We start from the raw sequence: 19,836 nt of genomic DNA on the forward strand, positions 1-19,836 counted from the left end.
AGTTAGTAATCTAACTCTAAAAATATATTTGTGAACACATAACATTTCAGCGGACTTTGGTCATTTTTTTTCTTCTTTAATGAGCAATAAAACTTTGTTTTACTCTATTGGCGTTTTCTCTGGAATTTTCACTATTAAATGAGGGGTGGCATTCAGGATTAGCTGAGCATTGGCACTGTATGTCTCTTCTTCCTCATAACAGCCTGGAAGATGTCTTCCTTCATTTGCAAGATGAATAGTGCAGGAACTATTACGACCACCCTAGAAAAAGATGTCTGTATAAAGCTTAGAGAGCAGAAAGTGATTTGCAGCTTACACAGATGTGATTCACACATCGATCCTCCTTTCCCTTGTCTTTCACATAAAAAATGTCAACTGTGATTATTAGAAGATCTGTTGTGTGCAGGATAAAACAAGGGTATCGTCAGGTGATTGTGTGGAGCTATTTGCTGCCAAAAGTTTCTTTACAGCTCTTTTTTAACTTTCTGCCAGGCCTAGAAGAAACATCTGTTTGCTGCATCTGCTGTCAAGAACTGTTATTATTTCAGAGAACCATAAAATGAAAGAGAGAAAAAAAGAAACTAGTTTAGCGGGATTTAAGTGGGAATTGTTTAGAGATTAAAGAAAAAATGTAATCAGACCTTTGCAGTCATTCATTCATTTATTTAATTTTTATTTATTGAGAATACCTACTAAATACCTGGCAAATACTAGGCATTTGGGGCTATCATTAGGTCTTTGAAGTCTTTAGCCTCAGTCAGTTGGCTGCCAATGAATAAACTATTGTAATGGATTATTATCCATGTTTTAGCAGAAACTGGAGTGTTCAGAAAGGGAGAAAAAGAGCTTGAGAGATTAAGAAAAAAAAAAAAAAAAAAAAGATGTTCCCAGTTCCTCAAAAAGTTAAACATAGAAAAAGCATATCACCTAGCAATTCAAATCCTAAATAGATATCCTAAAGATTTGAAAGCAGGAACCCAAGTAAATATTTGTACATGAATATTCATATTATTCACAATATTTAAAATGTGGAAGCAGCCTCAAATGTCTGTCAGTTTCTGGTTGAATTAATGAACTGTGGTATGTCCATACATGAGGCTAATATTCAGCCAAAAGAAAGAAATGAAGTACTGAAGCATATTACAGCATGGATGAACTTTGAAAACATTATGCTGAGTGAAAGAACCCAGACACGAAATGCCACATCTGTATGATTACATTTATATGAAATACCCAGAATCAGTAGGGACCGCACGGGGAGGGAATGGAGAGTGATTCTAATAGGCATTAGGCTTCCTTTGGGGATGATAAAAATATCCTTAGGACTAGACAGAGGTGATGGTAGCACATCATGTGAGTGTGCTAAATACTACTTAATCGTAAACTTTAAAATGGTTAATGCTTAATATTACATTATGTAAATTTTACCTTAATTTTTGAAAATGGGACCTATAAGAATTCAAACAGCATGTAGTTTATAAGACACATATCTATTAACAGCAGACACAGCAAAATAAGTATTAAACAATTACAAATTATGATTCTTATGAAGGAAATACAAAAGATAAAGTGGATAAAGATCAAAGAGGTCAGCCATAGCCTTCCCCGAAAGAAAAAAATTGCAATGTGTATGACCTTAAACCCATGTCTGAACCTGAGTTTCCTTCGATGACATGACTCTTATTCTCTTTCCCTCTTTTCCTCTTCCTCACTCTTGGAGTGTACAGAGGTGAAGTTTGAAAGTGCTCATGGTGAAGAACAACTCAGACAGAGAAATACCCGACTAGAATTTCATATACTGGAGCTTCCTCAACTCTAATATTGCAGGAATATTAAACTAGAACAATAAAAATAGTAATATTATATTGATCACTTTTTACCAAAAAAGGGGAAGATAATTACTTTGAATCTATTGGTAGCAAAAGACTGTAGAGGGAGTTAAATTAACCAGTTAAATAAAATTTAAAAGAAAATATTTTGAAGCGGGAAGGCAATAAACCAATGTTTTTAGGTGTCAGCATCTGTTCGATGATCTCTTTCTAATCTTTTTACCAAGGGCTGATTTCTACCACAGTTAAATCAATAGGTCCTCAGAGCTCTTCTGAATAGAAAAACTAATCCAAACAAATCTCACATTTAGTGTCAGCAGCTACAAGCAGAGTGTGTTTAAGAAAGATAAGATATAAGAGAGGGGCCACGTGTGTAGCTTCAGGCATTACCATAAACACTGATAGAACAATAAAAAAGGAAAAGTTGGTGTCTTTAAGGTTAGAAATAAACTATCAAAGTATATCTAAGGCCTAACAAATTCTAAGATGCTCCCTCCACAACCTAACCTTGACATTTTTGATTCCCAACAGTTTATTTTCACAACTAATGATCAGACGCTATGGTCAAATGCCTGGTTGAGAAGCTGCCTTCCAGAAAGTTCAGTTCTGCTCAGGTCTGCAGGAACTGGGCTTTCAGATCTGCGGCCCCTCTGTGCTGCTTTTCAATGCCAAAGGCTTATGACACTTCAAAAATGTAATGTACTTTTGTTTTTACAAAAAGATTGCAACTTGAAAAATGCTCAATTAAGGTTACAATAGACCATGTAAAACATCCTTAGTTATTAAGGAATAACTTAATCCTTTAAAAACATTGATCAAATCCCTGACTGTCTTCCACAGCATTTCATGAAATGGGGAAAGGTTCCTAAACATTATGGAAATATTATTTCCCCTAGGGACCCGAGAATTAACAAAATATACAGGTCAATTATTTACTGATGCAATTAGAAAATATATCTCACAATTGTGTTACTGGTAATTCTGTTATAGTAAGAGAGAAGACACTGAATATTACACATTATTATGCATAGAGGACATAATTACAGAATAATTAAAACTCTGCTATACTAAGGTATCACATAACATGGTTTTTAATGTACTTTATCAGCTAATAAGATATATATAAAATTTCCCTTCCCACATACTTTTCTTACTTCCTGCCTGTACTACCCAAATTTCCACACCTTGATCTGCAGTTATGCTATGTAGCTATGTAGTCATCCTTTAAAAAATGAATTTTTAAATTGCTGATAGTTCCTGGGCATTATGATTCAGAATTATCCTCTATTTCAAAGTAGCACACTGCTGAGAAACATGTGGAGGATTTCTGTGCGCTGCACTGACTTCCAGAGTCTGTATTAGAGTAATTATTTAAAATTTTCTTTTTGTCACATATTGGTTTCTTAATTATGTCCAAAAATATTTGTAGATTCGGAATATTTGTCCTGGATTTAGGTTAAATTTTTTTCTTCTTTGTAACACAAGACTCAAAGCCAGTGCTTTAGAAGTCCATGATTTCTCTAGTAGGAAAAGATAAAGAAACCATGGTATTTCATTAAAACCTGCCATTTGCTCCCTTTTAACTCTTATTAGATTTGCGAGAATTTAAGGACTTATTTTTTTTAAATATAAAGTTAGATCATATTCTGAGTTTCTTCATAATACATTCATTTAGACTATAAAATAAGATAAAACCAGAGACTATAGATAGATAACTTTCTTTTGTTTTAAACAATACTAAATATACATCTATATATAGTTTCTATGTATTAGCACTAATTATCTCTAGTAGCATGTAGAAGATACCAATGAATTATAAATTAGGATCTGTGCATTCTAATCCCATTTCTTCCAGTAATTATAATAGATAGAACTTAGACAACTCGTTGACTTGTTTTAGGCATTGGGTTCCTCTGCTATAATGTTCAGACTTTGAAAGAAGTAACTCTTGAGTTATTTGTACACTACACTGTGTGTACCTAGTGTGGACCACAGACTTACCCTTGCCAGAGAAAACTACATCTATGTATTTTTTTTTAAGTCCATACTAATACTCTTTCTTCCTTGGAAATAACAATTGGGTGTTGACTCTTGAGTTATAAAAATTCTGCATACATGTATGTCCTATCTCTCTAGACGTTTTATAAACACTGATACTCGTAGTTATGGTTTAAGTTCTTGCCTAGACTCCAGCCCATCTGCATAAACAACAATAGCCGAGGTAAATATGTTCTCATGACTTTGCCATAGTATTTTTTTTTTTATTACATCATAGCTGTATACATTGATATGATCATGGGGCATCATACACTCGCTTCATAAACCATTTGATACATTTTTATCACAGTGGTTAACATAGCCTTTCCGGTGTTATCTCAGTTACTGTGCCAAAACATTTACATTCTACATTTACCAAGTTTCGCAATAAGTCTTGTAGGAAGATTTTCCTTACCCAGCTACCCTATTCTGCACTATTTCCCTGACAGCAGAATGCCATAGCAGTCATGCTCAAGTTTGATGATGGCAGAGTGCACTCTTTGCTTTAAGGGTGTGTAAATTTTCCTTGGGGGGATCATAAGTTTATTAATGTGTCAAACGTTGCTTCTTTCCTATTAGCTCTTCTCAGTAAATAGGACTATAGTGTTTGTTGGATGCTACTTTATTTTTAGCTTTTTAAAATCACCTCCTGATGAACAGAAATGGTAAACAAGTATTAAAACATGGAAAGTAACTTGAAAATAGTGCTATCCTGGGGAGTCTGGAATTCTAGACATTACCAGACAGTTGTAAATCATCACTCACCTCACAGAGCTGGGGAATAAAAGTTGGGAAAATAAGAACACCTAAGTATGCTTATCTAGAATACTTTCGGAGGATTAGAGGTCAGTTGTCTTTACAGAAGAGGAAGAGGAGATGACTGGGGGGTGGAGTCTATATTTTCTTCCATTTTGGTTAGCCTTGTCCAGCCCACTCAGATATCCCAAATGAAAAGTGTAAGGGTTTATCTGGATGTTTATGCTTCAAACTAATTAGACATCAAAGAATTGAAATCATCATGGTGCTATTTTTTAATTTACCTGCTGAAGAAATCCTGTGTAGGTCTATGGCAAACTAGAAATATAAACAAGAGAGCTGCAGTGCCAATAATAAGATCTAACACTTACTGAGTGCTCACTGCAAGATGGGCACTGTTCTAAGATCTTTATGTGTTTTAACTTATTTGATTTCCATAGCAGCCTTGGAGGTCTTTACTATTATTCTCTCTTTTTACAAATAAGGAAATGGAAGCCAACAAAAAGGCAAGCAACTTTATCTTGACACCCTGCAGTTGGGCTTTGGAGTTCTTGCTCTTAACTCAACCTTGCCTCTGTGTGTGTGTGTCATATAATGTCTGCTATTTGACACAAAGAGGTGTGGTACAACAGATAAACAAAAGTATGCAGCTTATGTGGAAGGCTCAAAATTAGAACGTGCTGATTTACTTCTTAGAAAGGTCTCTGTTTATCTTTTAATTCTAATGTCTTCTACAAATATGTGATATTCTAAAACCTAAATATTTTCTTAAGACACATTAGAATGTGTGTCTTACCTGAGATAGGTAAGAGCTTAACTATGATTAATATGTTTTTCTGGGAAAAAAATTATCTTACAATGAGCCTAGAAAGAGCATGATCTAGTCTGTGTTGGAATAAAATTAATAAATAATGCATGAGCAGTATTGCTGGCAACCCCAAAGAGAGAAATCTTTTTCATGTGGGTGCGAAGCTCAAGGTAAAATGTAACATACTCGCTTTTTTCTCAAACCTATTTCTTTTTCAGTATTTTTCATGCTGAAAGATTGACTCTACCTTTCATATACTCAATTGAGAAAAATTTTTCATCATCTTGAATGCCTCTCTCTTTCCTTTGCTTGCTCACTGTTACATTGATTCAATATTTTACATATGTTTTGCACATGATCACTCGTTTTTATCCCAATGTGCATTGCCTTTATTGATGCCTGTCTTTTTTTTTCCAGAATGAATGTAATTGTTTTCTAATTTGTCTCACTGCATTTTGTCTTTTTTACAGTGTAATCCATTTTTCTCATTACTATCAGAAAAAATCTTTTCAAGATCCAAATTTCAACATTCCTCAACACAAAGCCCAACTTTTTGAAGTGGCTTTGAAAGGATGCTAGACTCTGTACACCTCTCCAACCTCAGCTCCTTTTTAACTACCTTATAATCCAGCAACTTCACGTTATTTGTGGTATCTTAAACACGCCAAGTCGTGCCATACTTTCTAGCTTTTGTACATAATATTCCCTGAAATAAATCTTCTCTAAATTGCCAAATCCCTTCCTTTGCCTGCTTGTCTTTCAAAAACACAAAGAAAAAACATCCCAAATTTTTATTCATTCTTTTTTTTAATTTTTTTTTTATTAAATCATAACTGTATACATTGATATGATCATGGGGCATCATACACTCGCTTCATAAGCCATTTGACACATTTTTATCATGTTGCCATTTATGAAGCCTCCTGGTTTCTTACTTTGGCGTGACTGTGGTAGTTCATATATCTTTGTAGTAATTATCATTTTGAATTTGAACTGTTTACTTCTTTGTGTATCTCTTTGCCTAGATTGTGAGGGGTTCAGGACAGGAAATGTGTCTTATTCTAGCAAAATTCTTGAACACATACTATCATGACTTTTTTCTAGACTTCCAGTTGAGTTTGCTTAATGGTTAATGGTTTCGCCTATTAAGTATTTTTTATCCCCTTGTGGGCTAGGTATTATAGGAAGCCAAAGATATCCTTATTCAATAAACCTTCTAATTTGTGTAAATATTCTTTTTTATCCAATAGAAAGCTGTGTAGTCACCCTAGATATTTTTTGGTTATTCTCATTGCGTCATTTTAGCATTAAACGAAAGCAAGAATTTAAATAAGGGAGCTGCTTATATGCCAAAGAGTCTTCTCTGACTAAGGCAAAGTACTTGGGGGCTGCAGTCTGTGTGCACAGATGCAAAGGGGAATCAAGATCACTGAGCACTGATGACAGGCCAAGCAAATTTCTATTCAGTAGCCTCTTTAATACTTATCCAAGTGTTGCCCCTACACCCCACTTGAGACCCAGGGAGGTTACATAAATTTCTTGATCTTGCGTAGATAGTAAGCAGTGAGATTAAACTACAGGAATATGATGGCCATGTACATGAATAAGCAGTTGGCCACTGTCTTAAACCATTTACATTACTATAAGGAAATACTTGTAGCTGGATAATTTATAAAGAAAAGAGGTTTACTTGACTCATGAGTCTACACACTATACAAGAAGTATGGGTATGGCATCTGCTTCTGGTGAGGGGCTTTAGGGAGTTTCTAATCATGCTGGAAGACAAGGGGGACAGGTGTGTCTCATGGCTAGAGAAGGAGCAAGAGAGAAGTACAAAGCTTGTTTTCTATTTCAGATTAATATGAAGGTGCAAATGTTTAGGTTACATTGTTTTCAATTCTAAGGTAAAGTTCAAGTTGTAGTTGAGCCCTGTACCCAAGAGGCAAGCTGAGCACCCTCACATTGTGCACTTCAGGTAAGATCCCACCAATCACCCTCCCTCCTCCCCTCTTAAACAGCCTGCTCTTGCATGTACTACTACAGCAAGAACTCATTCAAAAAGAAGAGTCAAGGGGGAAAACCAAGCCATTCATGAGGCATCTGTCCCCATGACATAATTGCCTCCCACTAGCCACACCTCCAACACTGGGGATCAAATTTCAACATGAGATTTGGAGAGGGCAAATATCTAAACCCATATTAGGCACTTACCAAATGAGAAGTTCTCTATCAAATTTCGAATCCAAAATATTATTCCTCTCTTTATTTCCACTGGCTGGCACTATGCCTGACACAATATTAGTGTTCACTGAATGTTCGGAGACTTGAATTTACACAAAAACTTCATTTGATGCCAACTTTTCCAAAAGATCTCTGAACATTACTTATATTCCCACTTATTCCAAGTTGTAAACTTGATTTAGAAACCAGCAAAGGAAAAAATGAGATGATGATTTAATGACCTCATTCTGTAGAATTGATCAAGATAGGATTGCCCTTATGTAGAATGCCTCTCTGTGATAAGCTGAACTCCAGGTACCAACCCAAAACAGACAGGGGTCAGTAAAGATAGTAACTTTGCAATACTTTTATCCAAGAACATTTTCTGCTCTGATTTGTCCATAACTTCTCTTCTTACAAAGATAACTGGTACTTTGAGTGAGAAGTATTATTCCTTTCTTTCATTGTGATTAATGGGTCAGTTACATTTTTCTACTTCTCTTCTAAGTTTGCCAATTTTAGAATAAACCCAGACTTGACTTCTTTCCTGACCTACATCTTTCTTTATTTTTCTACTCTTTTTCTAGGTACAAAAATCGCTATTGAACATTTCTCAAACTGAATTTAGATATAAAACAAAACTTTTTTTCCTGGCAAACAAAAATAAATATACAGTTGAGTTCACAAAAGCAAACATTGTTTAGTTGGGTGACAACAGAGAACCCTCTGGAATAAGTCAAGATACCATAAAATGAGTTAAACAATATAGTTTTGCTTCTCTTTCTTTCTTTCTTTTTTTCTTTTTTTGAGTGAATTTTACACAGAAATTTGCTGTGTAGTGTGCCTTCACAGCACTTGCATTTTTTATTCAGACTAGGTCACCATATTTATTCTACTTTGTTACAGAAACTCTACTTACTGTATGAAAGTATCCATCTCCCTGACTGTGGGTGAAAATGACACTGGACTCTGCTACAATTCCAAGATGAAGTACTTTGAAAAAGCTGAACTTAGCAAAAGCAAAGAAATTTCATGCCGTGACATAGAGGATTTTTTACTACCAACCAGAGAACCTGAAATCCTTTGGTATAAGGTATGGTCTGTGGGTGATATCATTGCTTATAAATGGATTAATGTGCATCTTATTCGGGGGCAAATTGGATTAAAAACTTAAAAAATGGGTGTGATGTAGTTCAGCTGTGCCTTCCTAGAATGCTAAAGAAAGTTCTTCTTGTCATTATGTTTTCAATCCAGTGGCTTTGATAATATTTGTATTATTAGTCCATTATAGTACACTATTGTGTTAACATTTATACTTTGCTTGTATGAGCAGTTTTTCAAACCTGTTATAGTCTGAGTTGATTCATTTCAGGGTTCTTCATATTATAATAGCATTCCAAAAATATCCCTAAATAAGGAGAAAAAGGATTGATTTAATTCTGTGTTAAGAGGGTACAATAACTTTTAATGGAATGTTCTGTTTAATGTAAGTAATTTTGTCCATATTCTAAACCTTTTCATACATAAACCTACATATCTTAAAGAAATAGTATCTGTGGAAATTTTTATAACTTTATAAAAACCGTGTTAAAGTACTTTTCTTCAAAAACCAAAAGAAATTTTAAACTTAAATGGAACAATTCAACCCTTATCTTTCCCATCATATCATTGACATTTACTGACATTCCATATTTGACATAATTTTAAGCTCATTCATACTATAAAATAATTTTTTGTTATTGAATGTATCAAAAAATAGTGTAGATGCTATAAATATTCCTTCAGACTATTTCATTCATGGCTTGAAGATTACTTATGTAACATTTACTTTGTCTACTCACTTGAAATAGGACTTCAGGAAACCAGAAACTTTGTAACTAAATCCACAAATGTTGATATATATAATGTAGGCCCTTATGACTGATCACTAATGAATTAAAAACTGTTAGAAATAAAAGAAGGAGAAAAAAGAAAGGAACAAGAAACTAACTTTTAACAAGTTTTCAAGGATTTTGCCAACATCAGCAATGTTCTTCCCTAAGACTTAATTTTGATTTTTGATAATAAAAATGGAGAGTTCAGAACACCAAGGGAACTGCTGAAACGTTTTCCTACTTGTTGCTTACTTGGTTTTCTATCCTAGGCAATGTGAAACAGCATTCAAAACAGCAGGTCTCTATTCCTGTGGGAATGAATTTTATTTTTTCTCTTTTCTTATTAGACTATTTCTCATCCTTGATACTCTGTGGTTTGCTTGCCTTCCACAGGCAGATTCTGAGTAAGCCCTGATGATTGCTACAAGGAAGAATGGTATTAGAGGAGTTTGATCCAAAGTCTTTCCCCCAGGTTTTTTTTCTAATATTCATATGTGAATATTCAACTTCTAGATGTACAATTTCTTTTTTGTTCACTAAAATCTGATTTTAAGAATTCTGTATTTTTTTCTCACCTTTTGCAAATAGCATCTCAAAATTTACTGAAAGATGAGTGACTACATACACTCATATGCACTCAATTAAAAAAGATGGCTGATCTTTTCTTAATCATGTTGCTGCCATTTTGACTTTAAGCTATACAAACTAGTAGAGTAGTGGTGGAGATGCAATATATGTAAAATTTGGGAGACTTACAACATTTCAGATTATTTTTTCCATAATTAAGGCTTAGCCTCTAGAAATAGCTGAAATTTAAGGCTGTTTCAAAAGTAGAATACTATAAAATAATGAGTCTGGCTAAACATAGATTTTATACATTCAGTGTACAATTTATACAATTATAACAATTCATACAAATAATATGGCGATGTATATTTTGGTCTGAAATAACTGGATAATTGTCCCTCAATTACACAAAGGCATTGAGCCACATAAAATGATAGTCTACAAAAATTTGATTTGGCAAGGCAATTTTTTAGAAATAATATTACCTCTGAAAAGTGTCAAAGGATTTTAAGCTATTTTATCCTCATTCCATTGATTTCAAATCTGGCTGGAGAAAATGAACTTCTGTTTTGGCAAAAACAGAAATCTCCTGAGCCAACATCGTTGTAATCCAAAGCTTAATTCAGATACCATAATTTGGTAGGTCTATCAACAATGAAAACAGGTATTTATGAGACTATAAAGACTTGCATATAAATGTTGACTGTTTCTTTCATGGATTTTAGAATGCACGTGCTATGAATAGATTTTTTTTTTTTTTTACTAAATGCCACATTAGATGTTTTAAATATTGAAATAGAAGCATTCTCCTTTGTAGAACTAATCTTTTTTCCATTACAATGATATATTTTGTATTTTGTATTGTCAATTTCAATATGGTTAATTTATTTTTTATTAAATCATAAACACATAGATATGTATACATTAATGCATTTTGGTTAATTTCTTATTATTAAATGTGAAATATTTTCATTCTAAAAATGGTAATAGGAGTAGTCTTATATTTACTTATACATTTCTATTCTTATATCTAATAAACCAATATATGTCTTGCATAGAGACACTGATCGTATAAGTAAAGTGACTTTGTCTAAGAATAGCTCTTTTTAAATTGAGGCGATTCACAGAGATTTGAAGAAGGAATGGAATACTTTAGCATTAATTCCAATTTTGTTCTCCTTTTAAGATAACTTCAATATCTTTTGGTTTATTTATTTAAAATACTTTCCTTTATGTTTTAGTTACTGTATGTACTACCAAAATGTTATGTTCTTTATGTAGGAATGTAGAACAAAAACGTGGAGACCAAGTATTGTATTCAAAAGAGATACCTTGCTCATAAGAGAAGTCAGAGAAGATGACATTGGAAACTATACCTGTGAGTTAAAATATGGAGGTTTTGTTGTGAGAAGAACTACTGAATTAACTGTTACAGGTAAACAGTCTTCTTTATTTCATTTGCAAGTTACGAAACTACTATTTAAGTTTTTGTGCTTCATATTGTTTTTTAAATCTCTACAATGAAAGAAGTACTTACCCAAAGGCTAAGTGGATTGCTATAGGTACAGGTGAGATTTATTTCTCCCTGCTTTTAAATCATTTTCCACTAAAATACATTTTAAAGGCTAAAGAGAATGTTTAGGAAATTATAGAAATGTTAGCTTTTGAAAGTACTTGAGATAATGAGTTTATAATTTCCCAAAATTATGTTTATATGTATTTTTATACTGGAATCAGGTTTGGAAACATTTTCTAGAGTGATGAAATGGAATATATGAAATCCTACCTCTCTTTCTGTCTTACTCCAAATTAAAAAAATCATTTGTCTCTTTTATTCATTTATCGCTCTATGAGTCTGACATATTTTCATAACCTTGAAATAAAATAACTTTAGGTACTTCGATAACTAAATAATTATTGAGTCATTTCCATATGTAGTGGCTAAGGTGGAAGGACTCAGGAGAACAAGAATCCTATCAATAATCATGAATCTACAACTCCCTAGTCACATGCCTTTGGAGGAATGACCATAACCTACAGAATCTTAGCTTCCTCATGTAGAAAATGGCAATGATAAACTTTGTCTTGTTTATTTCATACAGTTTTTACAAGGATCAAATGAGGTAAGGTAATATGTATGAGATCGATTTACAAAATGAGAATTATATGTAAATGTGCACAATTTTAGATCATGTAAAAATTATATTCATACCTTTCTTTCCTTTATAATTTACTTCTCTAAAAGTGGTTCCATGAGAAAAAGGGAAGGAAAATAAGAGCAACATTAGGAAGTTAAAAACATCATTTTCATATTCTTTTGGAGAGAGATTCTTCTTGGTGACTTTTTTGTATAATTACATTTGTGAAACATGTATAGAAAAGCATAAAAAGGACAGTAACTATTTAAATTAAACATATTTTTATTTGTTCATTGATTCATTAAAAATAGTTTTCCTGTATATGAAAAGTATTTTGCGATTGTCATCTATATCTTATAATAATCAATTTCTTTTAATACATCTATCTGTATTTGGGTTTCTAAATGGTAAACATTGAAATTTCTTTTTCATTTATTATTCAATTTTTGAACTCAATCTGTATTGACCTCCCTAGTGGTCTAGTGCTGGGATTCAGCACTTTCACTCTATAGTGGCATAACTTTTCTAAGCAGTAGCTATTGAAACAAAGGAATTTAAAAATATAATGGAAAACTATTCTGAACAAAAAATAGAATGTATTTCTAGTTGTTATTCTTTGGAGTATGGAACTAATTCTAAGTAAACACATCTTTCCCCTTTCTAGAAATACTAGTATTCTAAGCAATTATTAATAACATGAGCCAATTGGAGCACAATCCCATGGAAACTAGACACAGAGTCGCAATTGCTAAAACAACTTATATAAGGCTATCTCAAAGAACCAAAAATAGAGCTCTTTTCTCCTAGATGCTTTGCAGGGTTACTATACTTTCCCAGATTCATTTGTCCAAAAGTATCTTCCTTCCATCATATGAAGAGAAAAATAATAAAGTCTTGATATCCAAGAGGGAGTTAGTGAAAATTTTAGTGAAATGTTTCATTTAATTGATTATCAAGAATATTTCTATCTTAGGTATCCTTACCTGAGACACCGATTTGGGCATATAAATTTAAAGCACAGCTTGACTATATATGAAATTTTGGGTGAATAGAGAACTGAATGTCCTGTAGTGAAAAACTATGAACTTAAATGTATTTTAGGTATTAACTACAAGTCTATTGAGAGGATATATCGCTTTAAATGGTGTGATCCTATGGCACGTTTACTTCCACTGTGGCCAAATAATAGAACAGTTCCTAGAACCCAAATTATATCCCTCAGTAAAGCAAAAAGGTGAGCAGTTTCCGAGTGATAATGAATCATTGGTTGGTATCTTAGTTTTTACAGATTATTATCATATTGTATTTAATGTAAATATTATGCAAATCATTAGTTTTAGTATCATTTAGTTTTAGTGGAATAGAATAACTGATAATAAACAAATATTTCGATGTTTGTTGTAATGTCTCTTTAAAAATAATAAAAATAAAAATAAAATAAATCCTATATGCAAAAAAGAATACTTCTGGCTAAATGAAATGGCTAAATGTGCAGACAATATTGTGAATTTTTATGGGGTATCCTTCCATTACTGAACAGGTATGTGCCTAATGAAGCGAAGTACTAGTTCAGGAAAACAGATCACAATGAAAAGAATAATAAACCTACCTGGCACTTTTGGTATTTCAATTTTTTTTATTTTTAAAATTTGAAGATTTCTCAGCATCATCTCTAGCCTTCATCATCTTTTATAAGCCTCAGCCAAATTGAATTTTCATTGTTCTCCTTCAGTGTCCTCCGTCTGAACCCTTACTCATGGTGTCTCCCTCTGGAATGCTTTTTCTTTTCTATTGTCAAGGGCTGATTCTTATTCTTTCTTCAAGTCACAATTAAAATATTACCTTCTTTTTGAAGGTGCACAGTCCTTCATGCTTCCACAGCACATTTAGCATCCCACTTGCTGCACTTACCACATTTCATTTTAACTATTTGTCGATACTCTTATTTTTCCACAAGAATGTATTCTACTTAAAGCCAAGGCCAATGCCTTATTTATTTTTTACATAAACATTTGATTTTAGAAAAAAATCAGCATAAACATTTTGATTTTAGAAAAAATGCATGATAGTAGATATCCCATATAGCCACATCCACTTCCCCTATTACTAGCAACTGAAATTAATATGGTACATTTGTTGTAATTAATCAACTAAGTTTGATACAGTATTTATTATTAACTAAAGCCAATAGTTTATTCAGATCTTCTTTACACTTTACAATTCCTTGTTTATGTGATGTGTAACCTCATGTCCCTTTTCTGTTCCAGGACTGCATCCAGAATAGAACATAACATTTAGGTTTAGGTATCCTTAGGCTGTTCTTGGCTGTGACTATTTCACTTTTTTTTATTTTTGATGACCTTTAGGATTTTGAAGTGTGCTTTGTAGGTATTTTATAGAATGTCCTATATTTAGGATTTTGGATTTGACAGTTTTTGTTTGTTTGTTTGTTTGTTTGTTTTGCTGTGATTAGACTAAGGTTATTATGTTCTTGGAATATCACGGAGGGCAACATCATAGCATATCTTACTATCAACATGGTTTATCCCTGTAGATTTGAGCACCTGAGTAGTGTCTGGCAGGTTTATTTTCTGCTATAAAATTCTTCCACCCTACCAACTTTTTGTCTACTGTACTTCTTGGGTAGAATTTACTCTAGATACTCCACCTCTTTGAGAGTAGAGTAGCTACATAAATTATTTAATATTCTTTTACATGAAATGTACAAGTGTCTATTCTCCCACATTTATCTACTTGTTCAATTGTTTATCAGTATGGATTCATGGATATTTATCTTATACTTAGATTTAAAATCCAGATAATTTATTTTGTTGCTGAAATTATCCCAGCTTTGAACATTGGTAGTTGTTTTAGTTGACTCCTTTGTTCCTTTGACATACTCCCATCATTTTATGTGCGTTTTTGTGGGAGTGTGTGAGCATGTGAGCCTTTCCTTATCTTTCCCTACAAAATCCTCCAGGCTCATCTTGTATATTTCAAGCCCCAGTCGTTAAATCAGATATATTTTTTTAAAGAGTCCATGTTTCTTTTATTGAATAATTATACTAGAAACTAAGATCTGCATGGTGAGTGTACTCATTGCTACTGGGGTATAGTTGTTTCTAAGCCCTTTCAGATGAGAGAGTAAGAAAAAAACCTATATATGTAGATTAGTATACACACACATCTCTCTAAATATTTCCATATGTAACCATCTGTATTTATATTAAATTAAACATGAGTTAATACCAATGTTTCCAATTCTAATTAATTACTATACGGATCATCCTACCCTCTTCCTTGTTTATGTGATGTGTAACCTGCCAATCCAATAGTGAGAAAACTGGTTCCCATCATCTATCATCCATTCACTTCATTGTTTACTTCCAATGTGCTTGTACAGGGATGTTAGAATTTGTTAACCTGAACTCCTGTGAGGAACAACTTTGTCAGTTAGAGTACAGTGCTTATGTACAGTTCCTTTAGCCTTTAGCTTTACAGACTCCAGTCATTTCCAAAGTTCCTTAGATCAGTACCTCTTCCCTGACTTCCTTTAGTAAGATTGTCTCACATTTGTAATATAAATTGTTTTATCACTGTCTGAATTTCATCCTGATATTCTTAGACCTTCTGAATGATATCTTTAAAAATGTGCATGCACTAAGGTTCTCTTTGTGCTGTAAAGTTCTAGGTGTTTTAAAAAATGCATACAATTATAGTATCACGTAGAATAGTTTCATTACCCTAACAAAGACTCAGTGCTTCACCAATTTAGTCCTCCTTCCTCTTTCCTGAATCCCTGGAAGCCACTGATCTTTTTACTGTAACTTTAGTTTTGCTTTTTCCAGAATGTCAAATAATTGAAAGCACATAGTATTTACCCTTTTCAAAATAGCTTTTTTCACTTAGCAATATGCATTTCCTCCATTCTTTCCTTCTTTCTTTTATTTCAATTGGCCATTTTATATACTCCCATTTTATCTCCTTCATTTTATACAAATTTTTCTTCTTTTTACATTTTTTAAGTGGTATCCCTGGATATTCCAATATTTTCTTAACTAATCTCAGTCCATATTCAAAAGTCACTCTGGATTATAGGTGCCTTACTACACAGTACTCCTAGTTCCTCCCTCCCATCCTTTGTGACATTGCTGTCATTAAGTTCACTTATTCATTTGCTATACTCACCCACTACATTGATACTCTTATAATATTATTTTAAATAAATATTTATCTTTTAGATCTATTTGGAATAAGAGAAATGAGATATTTCATTTTATCCCCATTCCCACTTCTTTTCTGGTACTCTTTATAGAGAGCCAAATTTCTATCCTATATGTTTTCCTAAAGCTTAAGAATTTCTTTTTAACATTATTATTATTATTATTATTTGCAGTAAAGGTCTAGTTGTGATGATTTTTTTCATTTTTTACTTATCAGAGAATACCTTTATTTTTCTTTCTTTGAAGGGGATAATTTTGGAGGCTATAAAATCCTTGATTTTTTTCTTTCACCATGTTTAATATTTCACTCCACTCTTTTATTGCTTACATGGTTTTTGATGAGAGGTTCACTCTGATTCTTATCATTTATTTTTCCTCTATAGATACAATATTTTCTCTGTATTTTTTCAAGGTTTCTCTGTGGTTTTATGTAGTTTGAACATGGTATGCCCAGGGATACTGACTTTGGTATTTATCCTGCTTGGGGTGTTTTTGGAGCTTCCTGGATTTCTGGTTTGATGTCTGTCATTAATTTTGAACACAATGGACATTATTATTTCAAATAATTCTTTCTTCTATCCTAAATAGAGCTTCTTCTACTTCTTTCTTCTACTTTTGGTATTACAATTATACATATATTATGCCTTTGAAATTATCCTATAGTTCTTGGATGTTCTATTTTTATCATTCTTTTTACTCTTTGCTTTTCAGTTGTTGAAGTTTTTACTGACCTATTTTCAAGTTCACTGATTCTATCCTGGACTATGTCCATGGTCCTGTTAAGCCTATCAAAGGCATTCTTCATTTCTGTTACAATATTTTTAATTACTAGGATTTTCTTTTGAGCCTTTTTAAGAATTTCAATATTTCAATCTCTCTACTTACAATATCCAGCTATTCTACCATGTTATCTATTTTTCCCATTAGAGTACTTAATACGTTAAATGTAGTTATTTGAAATTCCTTCAGATAATTCCAACATCTCTGTTATGTCTGACTGAGTCTGATCCTGATGATTACAGACGGAGTTTATGGTTCTAGTGGCTTCTGCTCCAAGTAAGCAACATTAGCTATGACTTTCTAGATTCTCCTGCTCTCAAAATTGTGTGGTTATAGTTTTCCTTAAAACCTGTTCTCAAAAGACTTTAGTTTGGGTTGTTGTTTTATTTTATTTTTATTTTTTTAGCTTTTACTTATAGCAACAGAGTAATGCCTCCTAAGTTATTTACGTGTAGAAGCTGCAACCAAAAAGTGGCAATGTCATTTTCAATTTGGAGTTCCCAAACTTAATAAGGATCTAGCATAAGGCCTGACTTATAATAGTCACTCAACAGATGCGCATTGTCAGATGTATTAATTCAGTGTCATTGACATAATCCAGTTTAAATTCATTGCCTTTAGATTGTATTTACAATAGGTACAATAACACTCTTGACCCTTTAAAAATAGAAAAATTGGCCGGTGTGGTGGCTCATGTCTGTAATCCTAGCATTCTGGGAGGCCCAGGTTCAAGACCAGCCTGAGCCAGAGTGAGACCTCGTGTCTAAAAAAAAAAAAATACAGCCGGGCGTCCTGGAGGGCACGTGTAGTCCCATCTACTCAGGAGGCTGAGGCAAGAGAATCACTTAAAGAGTTTGAGGTTGCTGTGAGCTATGACACCACAGCACTTTACCAAGGGTGACAAAGTGAGACTATGTCTCAAAAAGAAAAAATCAAAAAATAGAGAAATTGGTTTATGATGATACCCTCAATCCAGATCTCACATTCTACTTTTATTAATACCATTGAGTATTATATGAACTTTTTCATTTGCTCTGTTATATTGCTGATTTCTGTTGAACTTTAAGTCAAATAACTTCACCTTTTTTTTTTTTTTTTGCAGTTTTTGACCAGGGGCTGGGTTTGAACCCGCCATCTCTGGCATTTGGGGCTGGCACCCTACTCCTTTGAGCCACAGGCACCGCCCTTCACCTTCTTTATATTACTTGTTAATTCAAATTCCTAGCTTTGGTCAAACGTTTAGATACAAATTCAGCACTGAATTTTCCTAAGATGCTTGATGTTAGTTTTTAACATGGCATTACAGTCTGTCAAGATGTTTTATTAGCTTCTTTTTCTTGACAAAAGTCTAGATTTTTATTGGAAGATATTTCTATTTGGATTGAAATTATTATCTAAAATGCTGTACACAAAAGGAACTATACTACATATAACCTGTGTAACATGCTATTACACGCTCATTTTCTATTTTTTACCAAAATGTTTCATTCACTCCTCTTCAGGTAGAGTTTTTTATTGTAATAAGAAATCTGAAATCTAGCCCATATTTCTTCACTTGTTTCTTTTAATAGTGAAATATAACAGAGTGTATAACATATGAACCCAGAGTTACTTAGCATGTTATCAAAATAACACAACTAGTGAATAAATAGAACAGCACTGGCACCACAGATGTCCCCTGTGTGCTCTTACGATTATAAACCCCTTCTTTCCCATTAATGGCTATGTACATGATTTATGGTACTTGTATTCTTGTCTTTTAAAGAGTTTTATTGGCTAATATTGCATGCCCAAGCAATACAGCTAAATTTTATCTATTTTTGAAGCTTCTAAATTTGAAGGCACACACTGTGTATTCTATTACATCTGGCTTTTCCAACTCCAAATTTTGTTTTAAATATTCATGCATGTTATTCAATTTATCTGCAGTTTATTCATTATTCTTATGCTATAATATTCTGTTATATAGAAATCTCACATTTTGTTGATAGGCATTTGGGATTATTTTAACTTTGTGTTAATGTGAGTAACATTGCCATTAACCATCTTATGTGTACACACACGCGCAGGCAGACACATATACTTCCTTGAGCATATAAGCAGACATTTCTTTAAAATTTTTACCTAAGAGTCGATTTCCTTGTTCAGAGTATAAATATATTTGAATTTCCTAGGAATCTTTAGGCTGGTTTGGGTCATGAGCCTACTCCAACCAAATGGACTGAGAGGAGAAGAGGAATGGTATTGCAAAGGAAAGTGGAGGTGCCAAAAGAAGTAAAAAGTATTCTAGGGAACATAAAAGGGAATATAAACAGCAAATGTCCACTACTTCTAAACTTTATTATTTCTTAAAGATTATAAAATCTCATTTGATACTCATAAAATTCTGGTTTGGATTTTATAAAAAAATTCTGTACTTTAATATTGCTAAATAAAAATGTGAAAACATTCAAGTTTGTATTGATATCAGTTGCTGTATCTTAGGGTTCCTTGAACTCAACTCTAACTTACATCCTATTACTATAATCCTAGCCCTCTGCCAGATTATTTGTGGGAATGTGGTATGAAGAAAAGTGACACCTAGATGTGGTCAATAAATGACCT

At 33.0% G+C, this 19,836-nt stretch overlaps 1 protein-coding gene across 1 annotated transcript in view; it reads left to right on the forward strand.

The window, feature by feature from the left end:
- LOC128576737 (interleukin-1 receptor accessory protein-like 1) overlaps nucleotides 1–14,513 on the forward strand; it is a 118,145-nt gene extending 103,632 nt beyond the window's left edge. The window contains exons 3-5 of the mRNA XM_053578980.1: nucleotides 8,557–8,743; nucleotides 11,373–11,526; nucleotides 14,497–14,513. Coding sequence (XP_053434955.1) covers nucleotides 8,557–8,743; nucleotides 11,373–11,526; nucleotides 14,497–14,513 — 358 coding nt within the window. The remainder of the gene's footprint in view (nucleotides 1–8,556; nucleotides 8,744–11,372; nucleotides 11,527–14,496) is intronic.
- Nucleotides 14,514–19,836: the final 5,323 nt, after the last annotated feature.

This window comes from Nycticebus coucang, chromosome X (genome assembly GCF_027406575.1).
Source record: "Nycticebus coucang isolate mNycCou1 chromosome X, mNycCou1.pri, whole genome shotgun sequence".
In the NCBI taxonomy this organism is placed as follows: Eukaryota; Metazoa; Chordata; class Mammalia; order Primates; family Lorisidae; genus Nycticebus; species Nycticebus coucang.